Source organism: Myxocyprinus asiaticus, chromosome 8 (assembly GCF_019703515.2).
Source record: "Myxocyprinus asiaticus isolate MX2 ecotype Aquarium Trade chromosome 8, UBuf_Myxa_2, whole genome shotgun sequence".
Classification (NCBI taxonomy): Eukaryota; Metazoa; Chordata; class Actinopteri; order Cypriniformes; family Catostomidae; genus Myxocyprinus; species Myxocyprinus asiaticus.
In genome coordinates this window covers 48,737,092-48,757,846 of record NC_059351.1, presented here as the reverse complement: position 1 = coordinate 48,757,846, position 20,755 = coordinate 48,737,092, and the positions used below count along the sequence as shown (strand labels likewise).

Sequence of the window (20,755 nt, the reverse complement as noted above, 5' to 3'; positions counted from 1 at the left end):
CAGACAGAGAGAGAGAGAAAGAGATGAACGGACAAACAGAGAGAGAGACAGACAGACAGAGAGACAGACAGACAGACAGAGAGAAAGAAAGAGAGAGAGAGATGGACGGACAGACAGAGAGAGAGAGAGAGACAGACGGATAGGTTGAGACAAAGACGGATGGACGGACAGACAGACAGTCAGACAGTTAGATTGTCAGACAGACAGACAGAGAGATAGATAGTCAGACTGACAGACAGACAGACAGACAGATTGTCAGACAGACAGACAGACATTTTTGCAATTCCATTTGATAGAGCTGTACAATTAATCGTTAAAAGATTTCTAAATGACAACGATTCTACAGTGTACATTACAGTGGCATGCCTTTGTAAGGCAGTACAATATTAATTCAAAATTCATTTCAAGATGCATTTTTAAATGTTGATTTTTAAACTTTATATGGCATCAACAAAACACAGCACTCCTGCACGATACGCTGAATAAACTAAGATGCAGCAGCCAAAGACGTCTGTCCAGCACAGTGGTTTACAGACTGCAGGGTGCAGCCATGATTAGCCAGGAGTGTGACGGAATGCTCAGTTCAATATTTAAATAGCCACCGATGCTAAAAAAATACCGGCATTACCAAGATCGGACTAAATTCGCTACTCGTGCGCTGTTTGATTACAGTCGGCTGTTTTCAAATGCTCATGTGTATCTGCCTGTGCGCTTGTGTCTCATGATGAATGCATTACTCCTGCAAAAGATTATGTGCTGTTTTTAATAAAAATACCCCTCTTTAGGTGATATTAATGTAAACAGAGCTGTTAATTAATTACGAGAGTGTAAACAGATGGGACAAATTCTTCAAAATGTGAAATCTGTGTGATGTCTAAATGTATATAAGCTGCATGCTGTCTGTTATGGGCATTCAGCTATTCTTACTGCATCAAATCAGTATTATTGTATATCTAATAATTACACAAGAAAGAGTGTCAGATATTTAAGTAGTTTCATATTGCATGAAATTACTTTTTTAATGTTTTATATTATAATCTTTTAGATGTTTAATTGCTGAAAAATTTAAAGCACTGTTTACTCTGTTCTCTGTTTAATTACTGGCTCTTGAATAATTCCTTTAAAAACTTGTAGCAGTTTTTACAAGAGAAACACTAAAGGGGGCCTGGGTAGCTCAGCAATTAAAGACGCTGACTACCACACCTGGAGATGCGAGTTCGAATCTAGGGCGTGCTGAGTGAATCCAGTCAGGCTTCCTAAGCAACCAATTGGCCCGGTTGCTAGGGAGGGTAGAGTCACGTTGGGGTAACCACCTCGTGGTCGCCATAATGTGGTTCTCGCTCTCGGTGGGGCGCATGGTAAGTTGTGCGTGGATGGCGCAGAGAATATCATGGGCCACCACACGTGCTAAGTCTCCGCAGTAACACGCTCAACAAGCCACGTGATAAGATGTGCAGATTGACAGTCTCAGACACGGAGGCAACTGAGATTCATCCACCACCACCAGACTGAGGTGAGTCACTACACCACCATAAGGACTTAGAGCACACTGGGAATTGGACATTCCAAATAGGGGAGAAAAGGGGAGAAAAAAAAAAAAGAAGAGAGAAACACTGAAGGCCTCATTGTTTTAAATTGTTAATATTTTATTTATATATAATAAAATATGCAATAAAACACTGCTATTTTACAAATGTTTATATATATATATATATATATATAAACATTTGTAAAATAGCAGTGTTTTATTGCATATTTGCTTACCAGTGCAATAAGAACTGTTAATGAAGCTTTTTCCCTGCCCGTTTTGCTTTTTACTTAGCATGCGAGAAACCTAATTTGTTTTATTTATTTTTTATGCACTTTTTAACAGGATATTTATTTATTACATTTGTTTTAAATAATAACAAGGTGCTGTTTGGTTTGTAATATATTCATTGCACCCTCTTGTGGACTTAGGACATTTTAAATGTATATATTTGATTTACAACTTTGTTGCATTTTTGCATAGATTAAAGCAGAGAACATTTTGTCAGAACCTCTAGTTAATTACATGTTAAATTGTTTAGTACCCTTATGTCCAGGTTTTGTAAATCACTGAAATAAGCATCTTTTATTTTGAAATAAGATTTTCTTCAGAATCATGAGAGAATCGTGATCTTTATTCTAAGCAAAAAAATAGTGATTCTCAATTTATCCAGAATTGTGCAGCTCTACCGTTTGGTGTCGCCAGTGTTAGTAGTTACACACTTCAGTTTTAATTACAAGCAGAAGCAACTCAAGTCAAAGGTTTTCATTATCTATTTTAATAATGGCAGAAACTTTTTTGACAGAGAGGATATTCTCTCTCACTCACTTATCTGGTTTGAGGTCTCGGTGTACAATGCCGTAATTATGAATATACTCCAGAGCCAAAACTGTCTCAGCAAAATACATGCTAGCCATCTCCACAGGCAGCGCTCCAATGTTCTTCAGCAGAGTCGCACAGTCGCCCCCTAGAGGAGAGAAATAGAGGGGATTTGAATGGTTACGTTGTGAAATCACAAACTTCGTCCACCTCAACCAGGGCCAGTACTAAGATGAGATCTTTGGGGGGCAATATGTTCTCTCTTTTCACCATCTGACCAGGGAAGTGGGGGCTTGATCGATTCACCATCTGACCGGGGTGGAGGGCGTCAGAAGTTTCTGGGGGGTACAAGGAAAATCTATATAATCTATAAAAATGTAGTATTGTCCACCAGTTTCCTTGGCGATCATGATTTCAAGCTCAATTATACTTCCTAGTACCATCTAGTGCTCTGCACATGCATCAAACACTAGGAAGTGTAATCAAGCTTAAAATTATTATGGTGCCTAGAGACTGCAATGGCAAGATTTACAGTGAAGAAGGAGTTACGTTTTGGTCTGTTCTCACCCAAAATCAATTAGATCTCTTCTGAAGATATGGATTAAATCACGGGAGTTTTATGGATTACTTTTATGCTGCCTTTATGTGCTTTTTGGAGCTTCAAAGTTCTGGCCACCATTCACTTGCATTGTATGGACCTACAGAGCTGAAATACTCTTCTAAAAATCTTTAGAAGAATCTTTTCTGGGATGGCATGAGGGTGAGTAAATAATGAGAGAATTTTCATTTTTGGGTGAACTATCCCTTTAAGCAGCCTGCACCACATGGTGATTGATCCTAAGGTGAATCTGATAATAAAAACATGCTTATAAATCTAATATTAGCCATGCATCTCTCATCCATACGCATGAATCATTAATATACAAATGTGCATCATCACACAACATGTTATGACCACACTGCTGAGGGACTGCAAAGAAAGTGTGTGTATGTGTGTGATGTCTTACCCTCTACATACTCCATGACCATACACAGATGTCGGCGAGTCTGGAATGAGCAGAACATGCTGACCACGAATGGGTTCTCGGCGAAGGTCAGAATGTCCCGCTCCACAAACGCCTGCTGGATCTGGTTCCTCAGGATCAAGTTCTGTTTGTTGATTTTCTTCATGGCGAAGCGCTGCCGTGTCTCTCTGTGTCTCACCAAATACACAGCTCTACAAAGAGAGATTTTCAACCATATTAAGACACACGCACAGTTCCAAAACCTAGCAGGCTCCCTATGTAGGCAGCATTTTAAAGCTGATTTAATTTTTTTATGCCAAAATACTTTCTTCTACTTAGTAAGTAATTCGAAGTTTGATTTCCCCGAAAAGTGTTAAGACTTTGGTTCAGTAGCACTATTAAAGGGCCATTCTCTCCTACTGAAATAACTGCATAATAAAGAATCAAAATGTTTTAAATCTAAATCCAAATTCACTGTGTATTAGTATTTTTATTTAAGTATTGTGAATGTGCATCCTGTATATATTAATGCTGAGTAGTTTCAGAGTGTTTTGAGAGGAATAATTTTAGTGTTCATGTTTTCTCACCCATACGCTCCATTGCTGATGAGTTTGATAGTCTGGAAGTCTGACTCACAGGGTGGTTTCATGGCTTTGAGTTTCCCCTGAGTGGAAACCAGAGAAAAGTGAGAATGATTACAGATGGAAGAAGTCTACTGCAGCATAATTTCACTCCCTGTGCTGTTTCATTTCTAACACTTTCATCCAGAATTTCAGATGCTGGAATAATTGCTCCAGTTTTGCTGTGAGAGTTTGTCCTAATTAAAACAGTTTTCCATGTTAAAGAATAAGAAAACTGCAAGCTAACATAACGCATCTGAAATATTCATCTTTTGTTGTGTCTGTTTTTCCTCTAAGCTTTAATCACACACTCATTTCTCTAATAAATAGTAAGAAAAAGACATGATATTGACTAAATAATGACAATTTTCATTTTCAGGTGAACTATTCCTTTAAAATCAGATTTGATTTTTTTTTTTTTTTTTGTTATATGGGTAAAACAACAGCATACACATAACACCACACACACACACACACAGACTCACTTCTGCCGAGTCATCTATCTCTGGAGTGTGCGGTCCTTCGCTGTCATAACTCTCCAAATTCACCATATCTGGATGTGAGGATGATGTTCATTTAATAATCCTTTTATTACAATGTAATAATCATGTTTAAACAGCAAAAAGGGGAACCTGTACTACCTGGACTAAGTGTATGTTTGTGGATAAGTGGTTTGATAAAAAGAGTTTTTGGCACAGTGTGCTTATGTTTTAAGCTTTTTAAGATTTGTAAATCAATGTTTACAAAAAAAGCATTGTGGCGGTACCACAGTGCTAATAACAGATGGTAATATCATGCTACTTTAATTCACAGTATACCATGGTGTGAATTACTACCTTATTTATATACCAATGTATACCAAGGTACTTAAGAGAATAACATGGTATTACCGTTGTAAATGTAAATGTAATTATTATTTTAAGTGTACATTGATGCTAAACATTTGTTACAACTTTATAAAGAAATTGAAAACATTATAGACACACTGAAAATATTAGACGATATTACCATGGTACTTTGATATGTACCATTTAATATGCCAAGGTACCTGTCCAAAAAAAAAAATCATGATAATACCATCATGGTAGTTTTTGTAAGAGTTTATACTAAACGTTTCCAATCCAATGAATAAATGAATACTCAAAAATAATTTGAAGATTTACACATTTCTATTTCATAACAAACTTCCATCAAATTACTTCTAGTCAAAATGCAGAAATTGAGTAATCTTTTTTTTTTTTTCTCCCCAATTTGGAATGCCCAATTCCCACTACTTAGTAGGTCCTCGTGGTCGCGCGGTTACTCACCTCAATCTGGGTGGTGGAGGACAAGTCTCAGTTGCCTCCGCATCAATCCACGCATCTTATCACGTGGCTCGCTGTGCATGACACCGCGGAGACTCACAGCATGTGGAGGCTCATGCTACTCTCCGCGATCCACGCACAACTTATCACACGCCCCATTGAGAGCAAGAACCACTAATTGCGACCACGAGGAGGTTACCTCATGTGACTCTATCCTCCCTAGCAACCGGGCCAATTTGGTTGCTTAGGAGACCTGGCTGGAGTCACTCAGCACACCCTGGATTTGAACTCGCGACTCCAGGGGTGGTAGTCAGCGTCAATACTCGCTGAGCTATCCAGGCCCCCTTGAAATTGAGTAATCTTTAATAAATATATACAGTATACATTTTTTTTTACATTTTATTAATTAAAGGGGTCATGACATTACTTTTTTTTATAATTTTATTATGTTCTTTGAGGTTCACTTATGATGTTAGTAAATAATTAGTTAGTTGTAAAACATGATCATTTTCCACATTCTAACTCTCTGTCAGAAACGCTCGGTTTTAATGCTGCTTCTCCTTTATGACTTGACAGTAAACGCCCACTGTTATGACTAGCTCTCTGTTCTTGACTGACCTGCTCCCTCTGGGTGGGGCTATGGAAGTGATAAGGTAGAGTGTTGTTGTGGAGGCGGTCAGCTTGGTTTCCAACAAATGCTCTTTTTACAGTGAGAAGGAAGTTTAGAGTTCTGAAACTTACATTATGTTTTTATAATACAATGACCTCTTATTTGTTAAAAGATAAAGGAAATTTTGATTCCTCATGTCATGACCACTTTAAATTTGGTTAAACATTACACCATTCAATTTGATGGAATTTTATTGCGAAACTGAAATGCAAAAATGTTAAAAAATAGACTAAAATATTTTTTGAGTGTACCAGTAGGCTTGGTAAAAGCAAAATACACACAAACAAAAATAAATAGCATATAGGGTAAAAACGGCACCTTCTTTTACAATCTTTAGCAGCAGAGTTCACTGTAACGGTGTGTGGAAAATTAAAAAAGCTTAATTTACTGGAAATCTAGCGCATGAATGAAACAAGTTAAGTGAGGTGATTCAAACGAGCCTGGGCAATTTCACACTAGATTGGAGTGACCTGAGCTAATCACAGAGTCCCAGTTTTTCCAGTGCTGCAAACTTAAAGGCAGCTCACTAGGTTTTGGAACGGAGCCATTGTGTTGGAGCATGTGTCTCTTGTATAAATTCACATTTCTGGTGGTCCTGATGAGACATTTCCATTCATATATACAGTACATCCCATTATAGCCAATAAAAAAATAAATAAATAATGTAGTTCCAATGCAATTGCATTAAGTATACTTCCTTTTTACAGACGTGTATTAATTGCATGGAATGAAATAGAATTAAATAATTGAAGATTAAAGAATTGTGTTGCATTAGCTTAATTTAGTTTATTTTAATAAACTAAATTAACAAAACAGTAAAAATCATTTTTTTAACGCATTATTTTTCTGGAATACTCTGTTAGTTGTGCATTGAAGGCAGAGAACAGTAGAACAGAGGGGCGGTTTGTAATGTCTTTATAAAATAGCCCCATTACTCTGAGAGTGCTGCTGGTTATCAAGTTCACAGCAGAGTTAACACCTTCCCTGTGTTCCTGGCACGAATACAAACTCCCAACCGCTCATGTTTCATCTTTACCTGTTTCATAATCTCAACACTGTCTCTCAGTATGACCTACATTTCCCTCTGACTCGTTCTTCACTCTTTTCCTCCAACGTGATCTCATTAGTAGGTAAAGAACAGAATAATGAATTAATGTAATTCATACTTCAGAGGTTCACTTTATAAAAAAAAGATTTTTGCTGCTTGTTCAATTTACTTAATTAAAATAAACTTAAGCAACACTGTTCTAGAGCATTTTGTCATACCTTGATTTCATTGCGTTCTATCCAATTAAACTTTTAAACTTGAAGTTTACTCAATCCATTTGAGTTGGGACTGCATGAATATTTTTTTATGGTGTTAATGTAAGTAAATAAATTAAGTTGGACCAAAATAAGAAATCATTTTAAATAAACCTTAGTATATTGAGTTTGATCACCTAATGAAGTTGAGTTAAAACAACTATAACACATTAACTTGATTTAATCCAACTACATTATGTAGGCTCATCTAAACTGACTTAATCTGAATTAAAGACATTCAATTACTTGTAAAAACATTCTACAGTTCAGTTAAAGGGATAGTTCACCCAAAAATGAAAATTCTCTCATCATTTACTCTCATGCCATCCCAGATGTGGATGACTTTCTTTCTGCTGCAGAACACAAACAAAGATTTTCAGAAGAATATTTCAGCTCTGTTGGTCCTCACAATGCAAGTGAATGATGAACAGAACTCTGAAGCTCCAAAAAGCACATAAAAGCAACATAAAAGTGATCCAGACGACTCCAGTGGTTTAATCCATGTTTTCAGAAGCGATATGATAGGTGTGAGTGAGAAACACATCAATACTTAAGTCCTTTGCTACTATAAATCTTATTTTTTTTAACTTTTTGAATAACACCCCCTATCTCCAGGTTTCTGGTACCGCCGTGGAAACTAAAATGGCACCTAGTTTTGCTTGCCTTTTTGTTGGTCAACTGGAGGAGAATATATTGTATGAAAACAAAATAAACATTTTCTTCCTTATATAATTTCATGGAAACGATATATTGATGATGTATTTTTAATCTGGAGGGGTTCAGTCACAACTCTTCATGAATTTTTAAACTTTTTAAATGCCAATTTTGGTGGACTAACATTTTCTTTGAATTATAGTGCTACTGAAATTAGACATTCATGTCATTAAGAAGGGTACAGGTCTATCATCTTCCCCATACACCAAACCCATATAGATACACTTTATTGCATGCTCAGAAATTTTACCCATTAAATAAAATAAAATAAAATAAAAAAAAAGTCTGCCCATCAGTCAGCTCAATAGATGACAAATAATATGTGAGGATAATAAGGATTATGAGTAAAAAAAAACTACTGATGATATCTGAGGGTATGTTTACACGACAACGATGTACTAAAAACGGAAAAGTTTTTCCCTTTGCGTTTTTGAAAAGTTCCGCGTACAGACGACAACGTTGTCAAAACGATCCCCGTTCACACGGATCCACGAAAACGACTAAACACGCTGTATTACGCATGCCAGGCCAGTAGTTGGCGATGCCACTTTGTAAAGGAACACTACGCTGTAAAGAAGCCTGCGCACATAAGCATTCTTCCACAGAGCGGTGAATACAAACAATGAAGATGGCAAAAGCATCGAGCAATTTTGTCTGGACGGACGTTGAGGTTGCTTTTATTACTACAGTTACTTTACTGGAGAAGCGTCAATAAACTCAAAATCTTGAACAGCACAAACACAGTCCTGAAGTCCGTCACTGTAGTTTTGAATGTCTCGTTCGTTGTTTTGAAGTACTCGCATGCATGCCTATAGACTGATCTCTCAAGATCATTTTTACCATCACTTCATCTCCTGCCTTCTTCTGTATTCCCCCTGTTGACTTTTGGGCTGGTAGGAGAGTAAGTTAACATAAGCTGTTGATGTTGACTGGTTTTGGATATCAGACAGAACTCTGATATATGGATATCTTCTGACGGAGAGAGAGGTCTTGTTTACACTGGATCTAACATGCATTTTCACTGCCTCATGTTTTCATATTCTAAGCATATCGTTAAATACTGTACATGGCATCACATCTCTGTCTATAGGCTATATACATAAGTGGTGGGTGAATGAATTGCAGGGTAAAGTTACATCAAATAAAATTATGTAAATAAATAAATAACATTTAAAATACAAATACATTTTTCCCATCTGAATCCATACATTAATTTCAAGATTTTCAAATTGCAGGTTCTGCCTACTGTACAATGTTCACACTCCATACAAAACACTCCAAATGAATAAATTGTTGATTATTGTTATTTGCACAGACACCAGTATCCATATTGATAATTATACATCTCAAATTGATGCCTATCAATCCATCATTCTTTATATAACACGTAATACGCGTGCGTATGTCGTCATCATTTTTGTATGTTTACACGGAGACGATAACATCATCGTTTTCAAAAACTTGCACTTTGAAACCCGTTTTCAAAAGTTTGCGTTTTCAGGCCCCAAAACGACGTTGTCGTGTAAACGAACAGCCAAAACACATACAAATTTTTCCGTTTTAAGTTGAAAACATTGTCGTGTAAACTTTGAAGATAGACATTATAAAGATGAATGGCATTTCAGTGCAAAAAAGAAAGTGCAATTTAAAAGCTGAGAAATGTGTTTACAACCTACAAAAAAATAAAATAAAAAAATCATCAAAACTCGGCCTTGTCTATTGCACTACTTACACCTAAAATTATTGACATTAAAAAAGTGGTTAACAAACACTGGCATATCCTTCAGAGTAACCCCCTTCTACAAAATAAGTTTATAGATTCTCCACTAATTACCTACAAGAGAGCAAGGAACATTAGAGATAAAGTGGTAAGAGCTTGCCTTCCTAAGGAAACCTCTATTAGTACCCTTACAGGAAAGGTTCCCTTTGGTACCTTTAAATGTGGAAACTGTATAAACTGTCAATATACAAAAAAAATTGAAACGTTTTAACCACCCTGTAAATAACAGCATTGTAAATATAAACAGTTTTATCATATGTAGAACAAAAATATGTCATTTATTTGATTCGGTGCCCATGTGATATGGTCTATTTTGGGGAAACATCCCGTCCCCTCATGGACCGTATCACAGAGCATTGAAGTGCCATTAGAAGAGGGGATTTGACTAACCCTGTAGCGAGGCACTTTAGGGAATTTAACCACTCTATATCTTCCTTTTTATACTTTGGCATTGAAGTGATAAAACCTTCTGCAAAAGATGGTAATATGGATCAGATTAGCAAAAATAGGAGGCATTTTGGATACCTATAGGAATGAATGAAAAGTTTGTAATAAATGAATTTTTATCATTTTTACCAGTTTATTTATTTTCTTGTGCATCACGTTTTTATATGTATTGGCTTTATATTTGCAAGTCTTGTATAAAGTTGTTTCTTATGAACTGTCTTAATGATGTGCAGTTTGATGGGTGTGGTTTTCTTATTGACCTACGTTTTGTTTAATTAGTACAATTGATATAGGTGTTCCCTGTTTAGTGGATGAGATTGACCTATCCATTTCATTGACTAGATGTTATTATTTTATGTATTTAAATAATTGCTTTGTACCTGCTCTGTCTTAACTTTGTAAACGCTGATGAAGGCTTGTGTGCTGAAACACGACGTTTTTTTTCAATACATTTCTCCCTTCAACAAGTGTTGCTGGATTTGTCATCTTCAATAACTATAAATCTCCACCTTTGACCAGCCCCAACCAGTAGGTGGCTGAATGTGAGAGTGAAAGTGTAGATTTATAGTATAAAAGGACTTAAATATTGATCTGTTTCTCACCCACACCTATCGTATATTGGATTTTTTGCTGCCTTTATGTGCTTTTTGGAGCTCCAAAGTTCTGGCCACCATCAAACTTGCATGGTATGGACCTACAGAGCTGAAATATTCTTCTAAAAATCTTAATTTGTGTTCTACAGAAGAAAGAAAGTCATACACATCTGGGATGGCATGAGGGTGAGTAAATGATGAGATAATTTTCATTTTTGGGTGAACTATCGCTTTAAGTAACGGTAATGAATTTTTGAGTGTATTGTGTTTATTGTAAATGTGATTCATTAAAAATGTTTAATGGCAGTTAATGCACATTATGCCTAATTTGACACTGTAAATTATAAATGAGTAAAAGACAAGTTGATATTACACATGATTCACTTATATTTCATACTTGCTGAGCAACTCAAAGAGTGCAAATTACTTTAGATTCATTAGTCCCATCTGGGTTTCATTTATTCAAATTTTTGCCATTAAAAGGTCTTTCTTGGACAAAGTTTTTCCATCATTTACTGATAAATGAGAGTCCCGCTATGGGATTGTAATACCCTTGCAAATGTTCCAGCAATTCGTAAACATTTGTACGTCTCTAGGTGTACAAAGTGTTTACACATTAGATGTTGTCAATACATGAATATTGTATGTTTCATTGTCAATCCAAACATACAAAAATGTATGCGTGCACTTTACATACACATACTGACAAATACACACAAGATCATCCTGTTACCTCTTGAAACAAACATGTTCCTTATGAAGATCTCATTCAATGGAATTTGCTTCTCTCACCTTCCAGAGGGTCTCTGGTAAGACCGAGCTGGCTAATGATGTATCGTGGGATGTCAGTTTTTATCAGTTGCCCCTCTTTAGCGTGGTCTTCTGCTGCCTCCAGTAGATGGTAGAATTCTTCAGGGTTAAACTCCTGAACAAACAGAGACATTATTTCATGGCACTGATGATGGCTTGACTCTGATTGGTTCACGATTCAAGTGTTTCAAGTGCAGGGTGATCCAAATAGCGAAGCGTCCCAGTGCTGATATATTAAATATCAGGACTCTCGGAATCCAGCTTGTCCAATCAGATTAGAGAACCAGAACTAACTGTTGTATAATAGTATTTACTTTTTATTTAATACTCTTAAGCCCATTTTACCCCCCAATTCTCAGTACCGCCAAGCGTCAGGACGTTTTTGCTTTTACTTTATCCATTGTTTGTTTTCAATGATTCTCATTACCTACTACTTACTCTGTTACAGTAAAAAAAGAGATTGAGCTGTTGAACAATTAATTTTTACATTTAAATCAGTGAAAATGAAAGGCAGTACCAAGGGAGTGCTACTATGATGTGTAAATACTTTCAAATTTAAATAATATTTCATTTTTCCATGGTGCTGTAATGACAACATCATAATGAACATCTTTTTTCACATTGTGGAAAAGAGAATTGGTGGGTAAAATGTGCACTACTGTCATGAAAATAATATGTTAATATAAAAATGGATAGTTCACCAAAAAATTTAAATTCTCTCATCATTAACCTACCCTCATGTCATCTCAGATGTGTGACTTTCTTTCTTCTGTTAAACACACACACAAAGATTTTTAGAAGAATACCTCAGATCTGAAGGTCCATAAAAAGCAAGTGAATGGTGATCAGACCTTTGAAGCTCCAAAAAGCACATTAAGGCAGCATAAAAGTAATCTATCTGACTCCAATGGTTAAATCCATGTCCTCAGAAGCGATATGATAGGTATGGGTGTGGAACAAATCAATATTTAAGTCCTTTTTGTTTTTCTTTTTTTTTAAACAATAAATCTACTTTCAAACAGCCCTCCTATGCATGTCAAGTGAAAGTGTGGATTTATAGTAAAAAAGGATTTAAATATTGATCTGTTTCTCACCCACACCTATAATATCCCTTCTGAAGATATGGATTTAACCACTGGAGTCTTATGGATTATGTTTATGCTGCCTTAATGTGCTTTTTAGAGCTTCAAAGTTCTGGTCACCATTCACTTGGATTGTATGGACCTACAGAGCTGAGATATTCTGCTAAAAATCTTAGTTTGTGTTCTGCAGAAGAAAGAAAGTCATACACATCTGAGATGGCATGAGGGTGAGTAAATGATGAGAGAATTAAAAAAATTTTCATAAACTATCCCTTTAATGCCCTCTAAAATAGGCTTCATTTTCTATGTGCAAAATATAATTTCTTCTTTGTTACTTTTGAATTCATAGTAAAATAGGACCAGCACATTTTCTCAACAGGTTTTGTGAGAATCACCCAAAGGCTCTTATGCGTTCTAGGAACAATGGATATAAGCCACAAAAAGGTGACTTTCATCAGTAGGAAAAACAGACGTTCTAAGATGACACCTGGCAATGTGACAAGGTCAGTTTTTTACATCCCCCAAAGACTATCCCACACAGAAAGTACAGGAGTTTCCCAGCATTCTCATGTCTGCTCTGCAGATCAATATTGCCAGTGAATGGGACTGCATTTACACTGACAACCAATTCTGATTTTTTCACCAACATCAGGTGCACATCAGGTATTGGTGCATGTGTGTAAACAGCACAAACACATTTCAGATCAGATTTTTTTGGCATCTAATTTGGGCCCCTTTAATTAGTTTTTCTAAATCTGATACATAGCAGATATTTGGTCATCTGACCTAAGTCATAACACCTGTATCCAATAATTATCTCCTTTTTTTTTAAAGACTTTCTGGCATTAAAAAATCCATTGTAACAAAATATTTGTTATATCTGCTTGTCTAAGAAAGTAATTCTGGAGCACTGAAAAGTTAAATAACAGCATTTAATAGTGCTGACTGTCAGCCTTGTGCATCTTGGTGAGGTATTAATATAAACAGTTATGTCGGAAGTGAATGTGAACAGGAAGGACAAAGAAATTGGACATGTGTCTAAAGAAGATAAGATCTGATTATAGTATCAAGCCTGGCAGGGTAAATGCAGGCTATTCCGGGGGGCTTTTGTGTTTAGTAATACCAGCTGTGGGTTTTGTTACTCTGAAGCCATTCAGCGCATTGTACTTTCTTCTCCTGACCCTTGGTGACCCCATCAGAGAGTTGCCATAGCAACCACAGAATGTAGGCTGAGGAGACGACCAAGCCCAGTGACAGGCGGTTCAAGTTATGTGTATTTCAGTGTGTATGTGTGCCTCTTACCAGGCATTCGAGCAGTCGGGCAGGGCGAGAGATGATGATGAAGAGTTTCTTCACCAGCTCTGTGATGAAGGTGAGCTCTGAACTCTCCGATCGCTCATACGCCTATCAAAAAGATCGAGAGAGGATGATCATTCAATAAAAGCATGTTTCTCATGATCTTAAAAGGACAGTTCATCCAAAACTGAAAATTCTGTCATCAGACTCACTCTCATGTTGTTTTAAACCTCTGTGACTTTTTTTCTTCCACTGAACTCAGGAGATGTAAGGCAGTATGTTACTCTTAGTCACCATTCGCTTTCATTGCATCTTTTTTCCATTCAATTAATGTGAATGGTGACTGAGGCCAAATAGGTCTGGAATGTCTTGATTGGGGACAAATCAAAATACAGAAATTCTGGCCAATTTAACCTTTTTACACTCTTTAAAGTAATAATAATAATAACAAACACGATACAAATTTTAAAGCTATTATTATGATCTGTCCTAAAAACTGAAATTTCTTAAAAAGTATACTAGAGGACAGAAAAGTTCCACTAATTGTAGAATAACTCACTTAAAATAATAAACACTCAGTATGCCATACCAAACTGAAAAACATTAAGCTTAATGAATATTAAGGGGTTAGTTAGTTCACCCTCATGCCATCCCAGATGTGTATGACTTTCTTCTGTAGAGCACAAATAAAGCACATAAAGGAGGCATAAAAATAATCCAGAAGACAGTGGTTAAATCCATGTCTTCAAAAGTGATATGATAGGTGTTGGTGAGAAACAGATCAATATTTAAGTCATTTTTTTCTATTAATTTCCACCTTTGACCAGCCCCAACCAGTAGGTGGCTGCATGTGAAAGCGAAAGTGAAGATTTACAGTTAAAAAAGGCCTTAAATATTGACCTGTTTCTCACCCACACCTATCATATCACTTCTGAAGTCATACAGTAGGTTTAACCACTGGAGTCATATGGATTACTTTTATGCTGCCTTTATCTGCTTTTTTGAGCTTCAAAGTTCTGGTCACCATTCACTTGCATTGTGAGGACCAACAGAGCTGAAATATTCTTCTAAAAATCCTAATTTGTGTTTTGCAGAAGAAAGAAAGTCATACAAATCTGGGATAGCATGAGGGTGAGTAAATGATGAGAGAATTTTAGTTTTGGGGTGTACTATCCCTTTAAACTTGAATGAAGTATGACTTGACTTTATATACAGCACATATCAGCTGAAAATCATGCACATAAACTGACTATACATATCAACATGCTCACATCATGCAGTAATTTCTCAAGGTTTTCCTGCAGTTCATAGAAGTAGACGGTGGTGATGAGGCCTTCACGAGATTTGGTCAGGCAGTTTCGGGACAGTTCGGTGATCTGATGGTGGATGAAGCTGAGGACCCCATCTGCTAGCGGCAACACGTTCTCAGGTGAGTATGACTCGATAAACTCTGCCAAACGCTCCTCCATCTGAGCAGTGGCCTGAAAACAATGCATGATACAATGTTTAACCAACATTTCAAGGGGGATATGTTTTGGGCTGTGGTCACACAGACAAACTTTACTAACTATGCATCACGGGGTTGAAATAGGTGTCCAAAATGAACCATCGTCAAGTGTCAAATGCGAGCAAAATTTGGCTTAGGTGAGTAAAAAATTTAATACTATTATAAAACTCTTTTATTTTATTTTTATTTGCATCAGAAGGTAGTACAACAAATATTGCCATGATATGAAATTTAAATAGCATCTTTTTTAATGCTTTTAATTTACAAAAAGTTTTGGACCAAGAGCCGAACATCCACCCAAAATGTATGTCCAGTGATTAAATAACGTTTGGCCAACATCATCGCTATAAGTGCAGGGCTACACAAATGACATGATTTTGAAAATGTGAAGACACTTGATAATCTTATATTTGGCTAGAGAGTATGTATGTTTCTCTAACCTTAGGGAAGCGCTCCTTATAAACATGGTTCATCATGACGATCTCATTGTCATAGCAGGAGGGTGAGCGCCCTGGACTACAAAAAAAAGAGGGAGAGAGAGGAAGAATGTAAAGTACAGGAAAGAGAGAGTATGTGAGGTTTTCTAAAATGATTATCTGGATTGCATGATAAACTAGATTTAAAGGGGTGATGACATGCTTTTTTTTTTAATTATTTTTATATGTTCCTTGAGGTTCATTTATAATCTCAGTAAAGGTTTTTGCACAAAAAAGTCATATATTTGTAAAACATGATAATTTTTCGCCCTCATTCTGACCCTCTGTGAGAAACACTCGGTTTTGGTGCTGCTTCTCCTTTAAGACTTGACAGTAAATGCCCACTGTTGTAATTGGCTCTCTGCTCTTGACTGACCTGCCCTTTTCTTGCCATCTCACTGCTCACGATACTGGGCGGGGCTATGGAAGTGATAAGGTAAAGTAGTCGTTGATATGTTGTCGTGGAGGCGGCCAGATGCAAATGACATCACAATGATGAGGAAGAAGAGAACGAGTCGTTTTGGCAGCTTGGTTTCAAAAAATTCTGTTTTTTGGAGGAAGTTTTAAGTTCTGAAAAGTACAGTATGATTTTATAGTACACTTACCTCTTATATGTGAAAACATCAAGGAAAATTTGATTCCTTGTGTCATCACCCCTTTAAATCACGCTTTGCATTTGAGAACCCGTACACTACCAGTGAAAAGTTTGGACACACCGACTTATTCTTAATAATAATAGTAAAGTCATCAAGCTATAAAATAATACAAAAGGAAGTCTCCATATTCTTCTTATATTATCTTAGCTGAGGGAGAAACAGATCAAAAGTCCTTTTTTACTATAAATCTCCACTTTCACTTTCACATTCTTCTTCTTTTGGTTTTGACAATTCACATTCTTTGTGCATATCGCCACCTACTGGGCAGGGAGTTAAATTTTGATCTGTTTCTCCCCCACACCCATCATATCGCTTCTGAGGATATAGATTTAACCACTGGCGTCGTAAGGAGTACTTTTAATGCTGCCTTTATGTGCTTTTTGGAGCTTCAAAGTTCTGCCCACCATTCACTTGCATTGTATGGACTTACAGAGCTGAAATATTCTTCTAAAAATCTTCATTTGTGTTCTGCAGAAGAAAGTACGTCTTACACATCTGGGATGGCATGAGGGTGAGTAAATGATGAGAGAATTGTCATTTTTGGGTGATCTATCCCTTTAAGATCAAACTTTTGACTGGTTGTGCATGTATGTAAAAGTGCATTCATGAAGTATTCAGACCCCTTCATTTTTTTACATTTTGTTATGTTGCAGCCTTTTGCTAAAATGCTTTTTTTTCTCACATCAATCTACACTCCATACCCCATAATGATAAAGCAAAACCAGATTTTTGATAACTTTGCAAATTTATTAAAAAGAAAAAACTGAAATATCACATTGACATAAGTATTCAGACCCTTAACTCAGTACTTTATTGAAGCACCTTTGGCAGCAATTACAGCCTCGAGTCTATTTGGGTATGATGCAACATGCTTTGCACACCTGGATTTGGGGATTTTCTGCCATTCTTCTCTGCAGATCCTCTCAAGCTCTGTCAAGTTGGATGGGGACTGTCGGTGGACAGCCATTTTCAGGTCTCTACAGAGATGTTCGATTGGGTTCAAGTCCGGGCTCTGGCTGGGCCACTCACGGACATTCACAGAGCTGTTCCTAAGCCACTCTTGCATTATCTTGGCTGTGTGCTTAGGGTCATTGTCCTGTTGGAAGGTGAACCTTTGGCCCAGTCTGAGGTCCTCAGCGCTCTGGACCAAGTTTTCATTAAGTATATCTCTGTATTTTGCTGCATTCAGCTTTCCTTCAACCCTGACCAGTCCCCCAGTCCCTGCCGCTGAAAAACACCCCCACAGCATGATGCTACCACCACAGGTGATGAGCGGTGCCTGGTTTCCTCCACACATGACGCTTGGAATTGAGGCCAAACAGCTCAATCTTCGTTTCATCAGACCAGAGAATCTTGTTTCTCACAGTCTGAGAGTCCTTTAAGTGCTTTTTTTATGTGTCTTGCACTGAGGAGAGTCTCCCGTCTGGCCACTCTGCCATAAAGCTCAGATCGGTGGTGTGTTGCAGTGATGGTTGTCCTTCTACAAGTTTCTCCTATTTCCACACATGATCTTTGGGCTCAACCAGAGTGACCATCGGGTTCTTGGTCACCTCTCTTACCAAGGCCCTTCTCCCCTGATTGCTCAGTTTGGCCGGGTGGCCAGCTCTAGAAAGAGTCCCAGTTGTTCCAAACTTCTTTATGTAAGAATTATGGAGGCCACTGCTCTTGGGAACCTTCAATGCAGCCGACATTTCTTTGTAGCCTTCCCCAGATCTGTGCCTCAACACAATCCTGTCTCTGATCTCTGCAGGCAGTTCCTTTGACCTCATGGCTTGGTTTTTGCTCTGATATGCATTTTCAGCTGTGAGACCTTAAATAGACAGGTGTGTGCCCTTCCAAACCATGTCCAATCAATTGAATTTGCCACAGGTGAACTCCAATCAAAGTGCAGAAACATCTCAGAGATGATCCAGAGAAATGAGATGCACCTGAGCTAAATTTCAAGTGTCATAGCAAAGGGTCTGAATACTTCGGTATATGTGATATTTCAGTTTTTTGTTTTTAATAAATTTGCAAAGTTATGAAAAATCTGGTTTTTGCTTAGTCATTATGTGGTATAGAGTGTAGATTTATGTGGGCATTTTAGCATAAGGCTGCAACATAACAAAATGTGAATAAAATGAAGGGGTCTGAATACTTTATGAATGCACTGTACCTCAAACGAGTTTACTGAAATGTGCAGACAAAATTGTTTGTGTGTATGCATGTGTGTGTTTACCTAAGGCTCCGAGAGCGCGGCCGCACATGTGGTGATCTGCGTCCATCATCATCAGTGATGCTCTCAGTGCTGCCAAAATGTTTGGACAGGAAATGCAGCTCGTCCAGTGTGGGCTGAAATGGCAACTGATGCAGCCGCTCCTGAGACGAGCTGGAGGACTAAACACATGACACCAACAATAAAATAGTTTATACCACAGTAGACATAATTGTGTGGGTATTTACATGTGAGAGCAAGAAACATGAAGTGATGTAAAAATAAAGAGCAAGACATGTTCCAAGATGTTTTGTAATGTATATTTACTATATGCTCCTTTGTTTAATGGTTTATGTTCAATTTCTGCGCAGCATCCTTGAGCTTTGGAAAGGCGCTATACAAAATAAACTTTTTATTATTACTAATCATATTGATCTACTCACAAACAAATCATGGCTAGCATTACAAGTGATCGATAGCTCTTTGATATTATCTGCTGATTAACTATTTCTCAGGAAAATAGCAAACTTCGCTTTGCACCACTTCATTAACATACAATACACCCACAGTTTGTGCGCATACACCCACAGATAGTGCAAACACTCCCACACATGCCCACTTGCTCTTTGCGCTGGCATGAAAATTGTGCTCAAAATTTGCGCTTTCTAGAAAAGGATGTGGCACACGCTCGTTGTGCTTAGCGCTGAACCTAGCACCGTCACAAAATTAGAGCCCTAGTTGTTTGTGGTTTCTAGTGAGAGACCATGTCGCTCTTGAGCTCTCTAACTTCATTTATTTGTGTATATTCTGTTTGTCTTGTATAATAAGTTCAAGGCAGATATATAAATAAAGATTACTGACCCAAACAAGTCGAGTGAATTGTAAACGGAAGTAACAGGCCAGTGGTAATCATTTTTGCTCCCACCGGAAAATCTCGTGTTTGTGAGCGAATTCCTTTGGCTTTCTTACAGATATCTCACTGTAGATGCTGTAAGCTAATAAACATCTCTTTCTCAACATCAATACCTCTGAAAACACATTAACCAATGAACTTGTGCCAGTTAAATACAAATTTCAGACAGCATCCTCCATCATCGGGATTTGGTTAGAAAGTGATTAGCCATTAGCATAGCCACCTCAAAAACTAAAGAGCTGAAAGACCCCATAAAATGGTTCGACAAACGCAATTTTCTTTCCTGAGTATTGAAACGAGACATATCGAAGAGTTTGTGCTTGTTTTTAAGGAGCCTGTAGTTTATGACACAAAGCCAAACCATGATTTGCTACATGATATTGCTAGTCAGAAGCAAGTGATATAGGGGGAGGGATATTCACATCGTAGAAAGCATCTGATTGGCCAAAAATGTGTATATGCCCCTGTGAACAAGATGAGTCATTATTAATTCTGGTCTGCAAGAGAACGACTGTAATTTTTTATATGTAAATCTGTTAATAGTTTTGTCAACTTTCAGGAGTACACTAGCATACAGATATTAGCCTTAAAGCTAATAGCAAGAACTAGAAGCCACAACTGATTTCATGGGGTCTTTAAAGAGTAGAGAAGAAAATAAATGTTTATAGAAACTGCTTTTGTTATTCTTGGCTTCATTATATTATCTGTGGTCTACACCTCCTCCTCAGTTTTTCATTGTGTTTCTATGGCAGGTGGTGCTACAGCCAATCAGCTGCTTAAGAGAATGTGTGAGAGGTTGAAGAAAACAACAGTGTGACTTTTCCGAAAATAGTGATTAGGATCTTTTTTTTTTAAATGAGAACACAAAAAATCTAAATATTCTTTTATGGTAACGTAACTCCTCAGAGATATCCATATTCATAAGCGAAATGTGAAGCCGAGCTCATTATCTTCAGCGAGAGTGTTTGCGAAAATAAAAAATCTTATTAAAGCTTTCTCAGCTTCAGAAGTTTTATATGAGTGATCTTTGATCTCAGAAA

At 37.2% G+C, this 20,755-nt stretch overlaps 1 protein-coding gene across 1 annotated transcript in view; it reads right to left on the bottom strand.

Moving 5' to 3' along the window:
* LOC127445018 (microtubule-associated serine/threonine-protein kinase 1-like) overlaps positions 1-20,755 on the bottom strand; it is a 92,225-nt gene that overhangs the window by 15,611 nt on the left and 55,859 nt on the right. The window contains exons 6-14 of the mRNA XM_051704734.1: positions 18,827-18,984; positions 15,917-15,992; positions 15,241-15,450; positions 13,976-14,077; positions 11,574-11,706; positions 4,457-4,524; positions 3,939-4,015; positions 3,355-3,563; positions 2,357-2,495 (exon numbers count right to left, since the gene is read on the bottom strand). Of these exons, the coding sequence (XP_051560694.1) occupies positions 2,357-2,495; positions 3,355-3,563; positions 3,939-4,015; positions 4,457-4,524; positions 11,574-11,706; positions 13,976-14,077; positions 15,241-15,450; positions 15,917-15,992; positions 18,827-18,984 (1,172 nt within the window). The remainder of the gene's footprint in view (positions 1-2,356; positions 2,496-3,354; positions 3,564-3,938; positions 4,016-4,456; positions 4,525-11,573; positions 11,707-13,975; positions 14,078-15,240; positions 15,451-15,916; positions 15,993-18,826; positions 18,985-20,755) is intronic.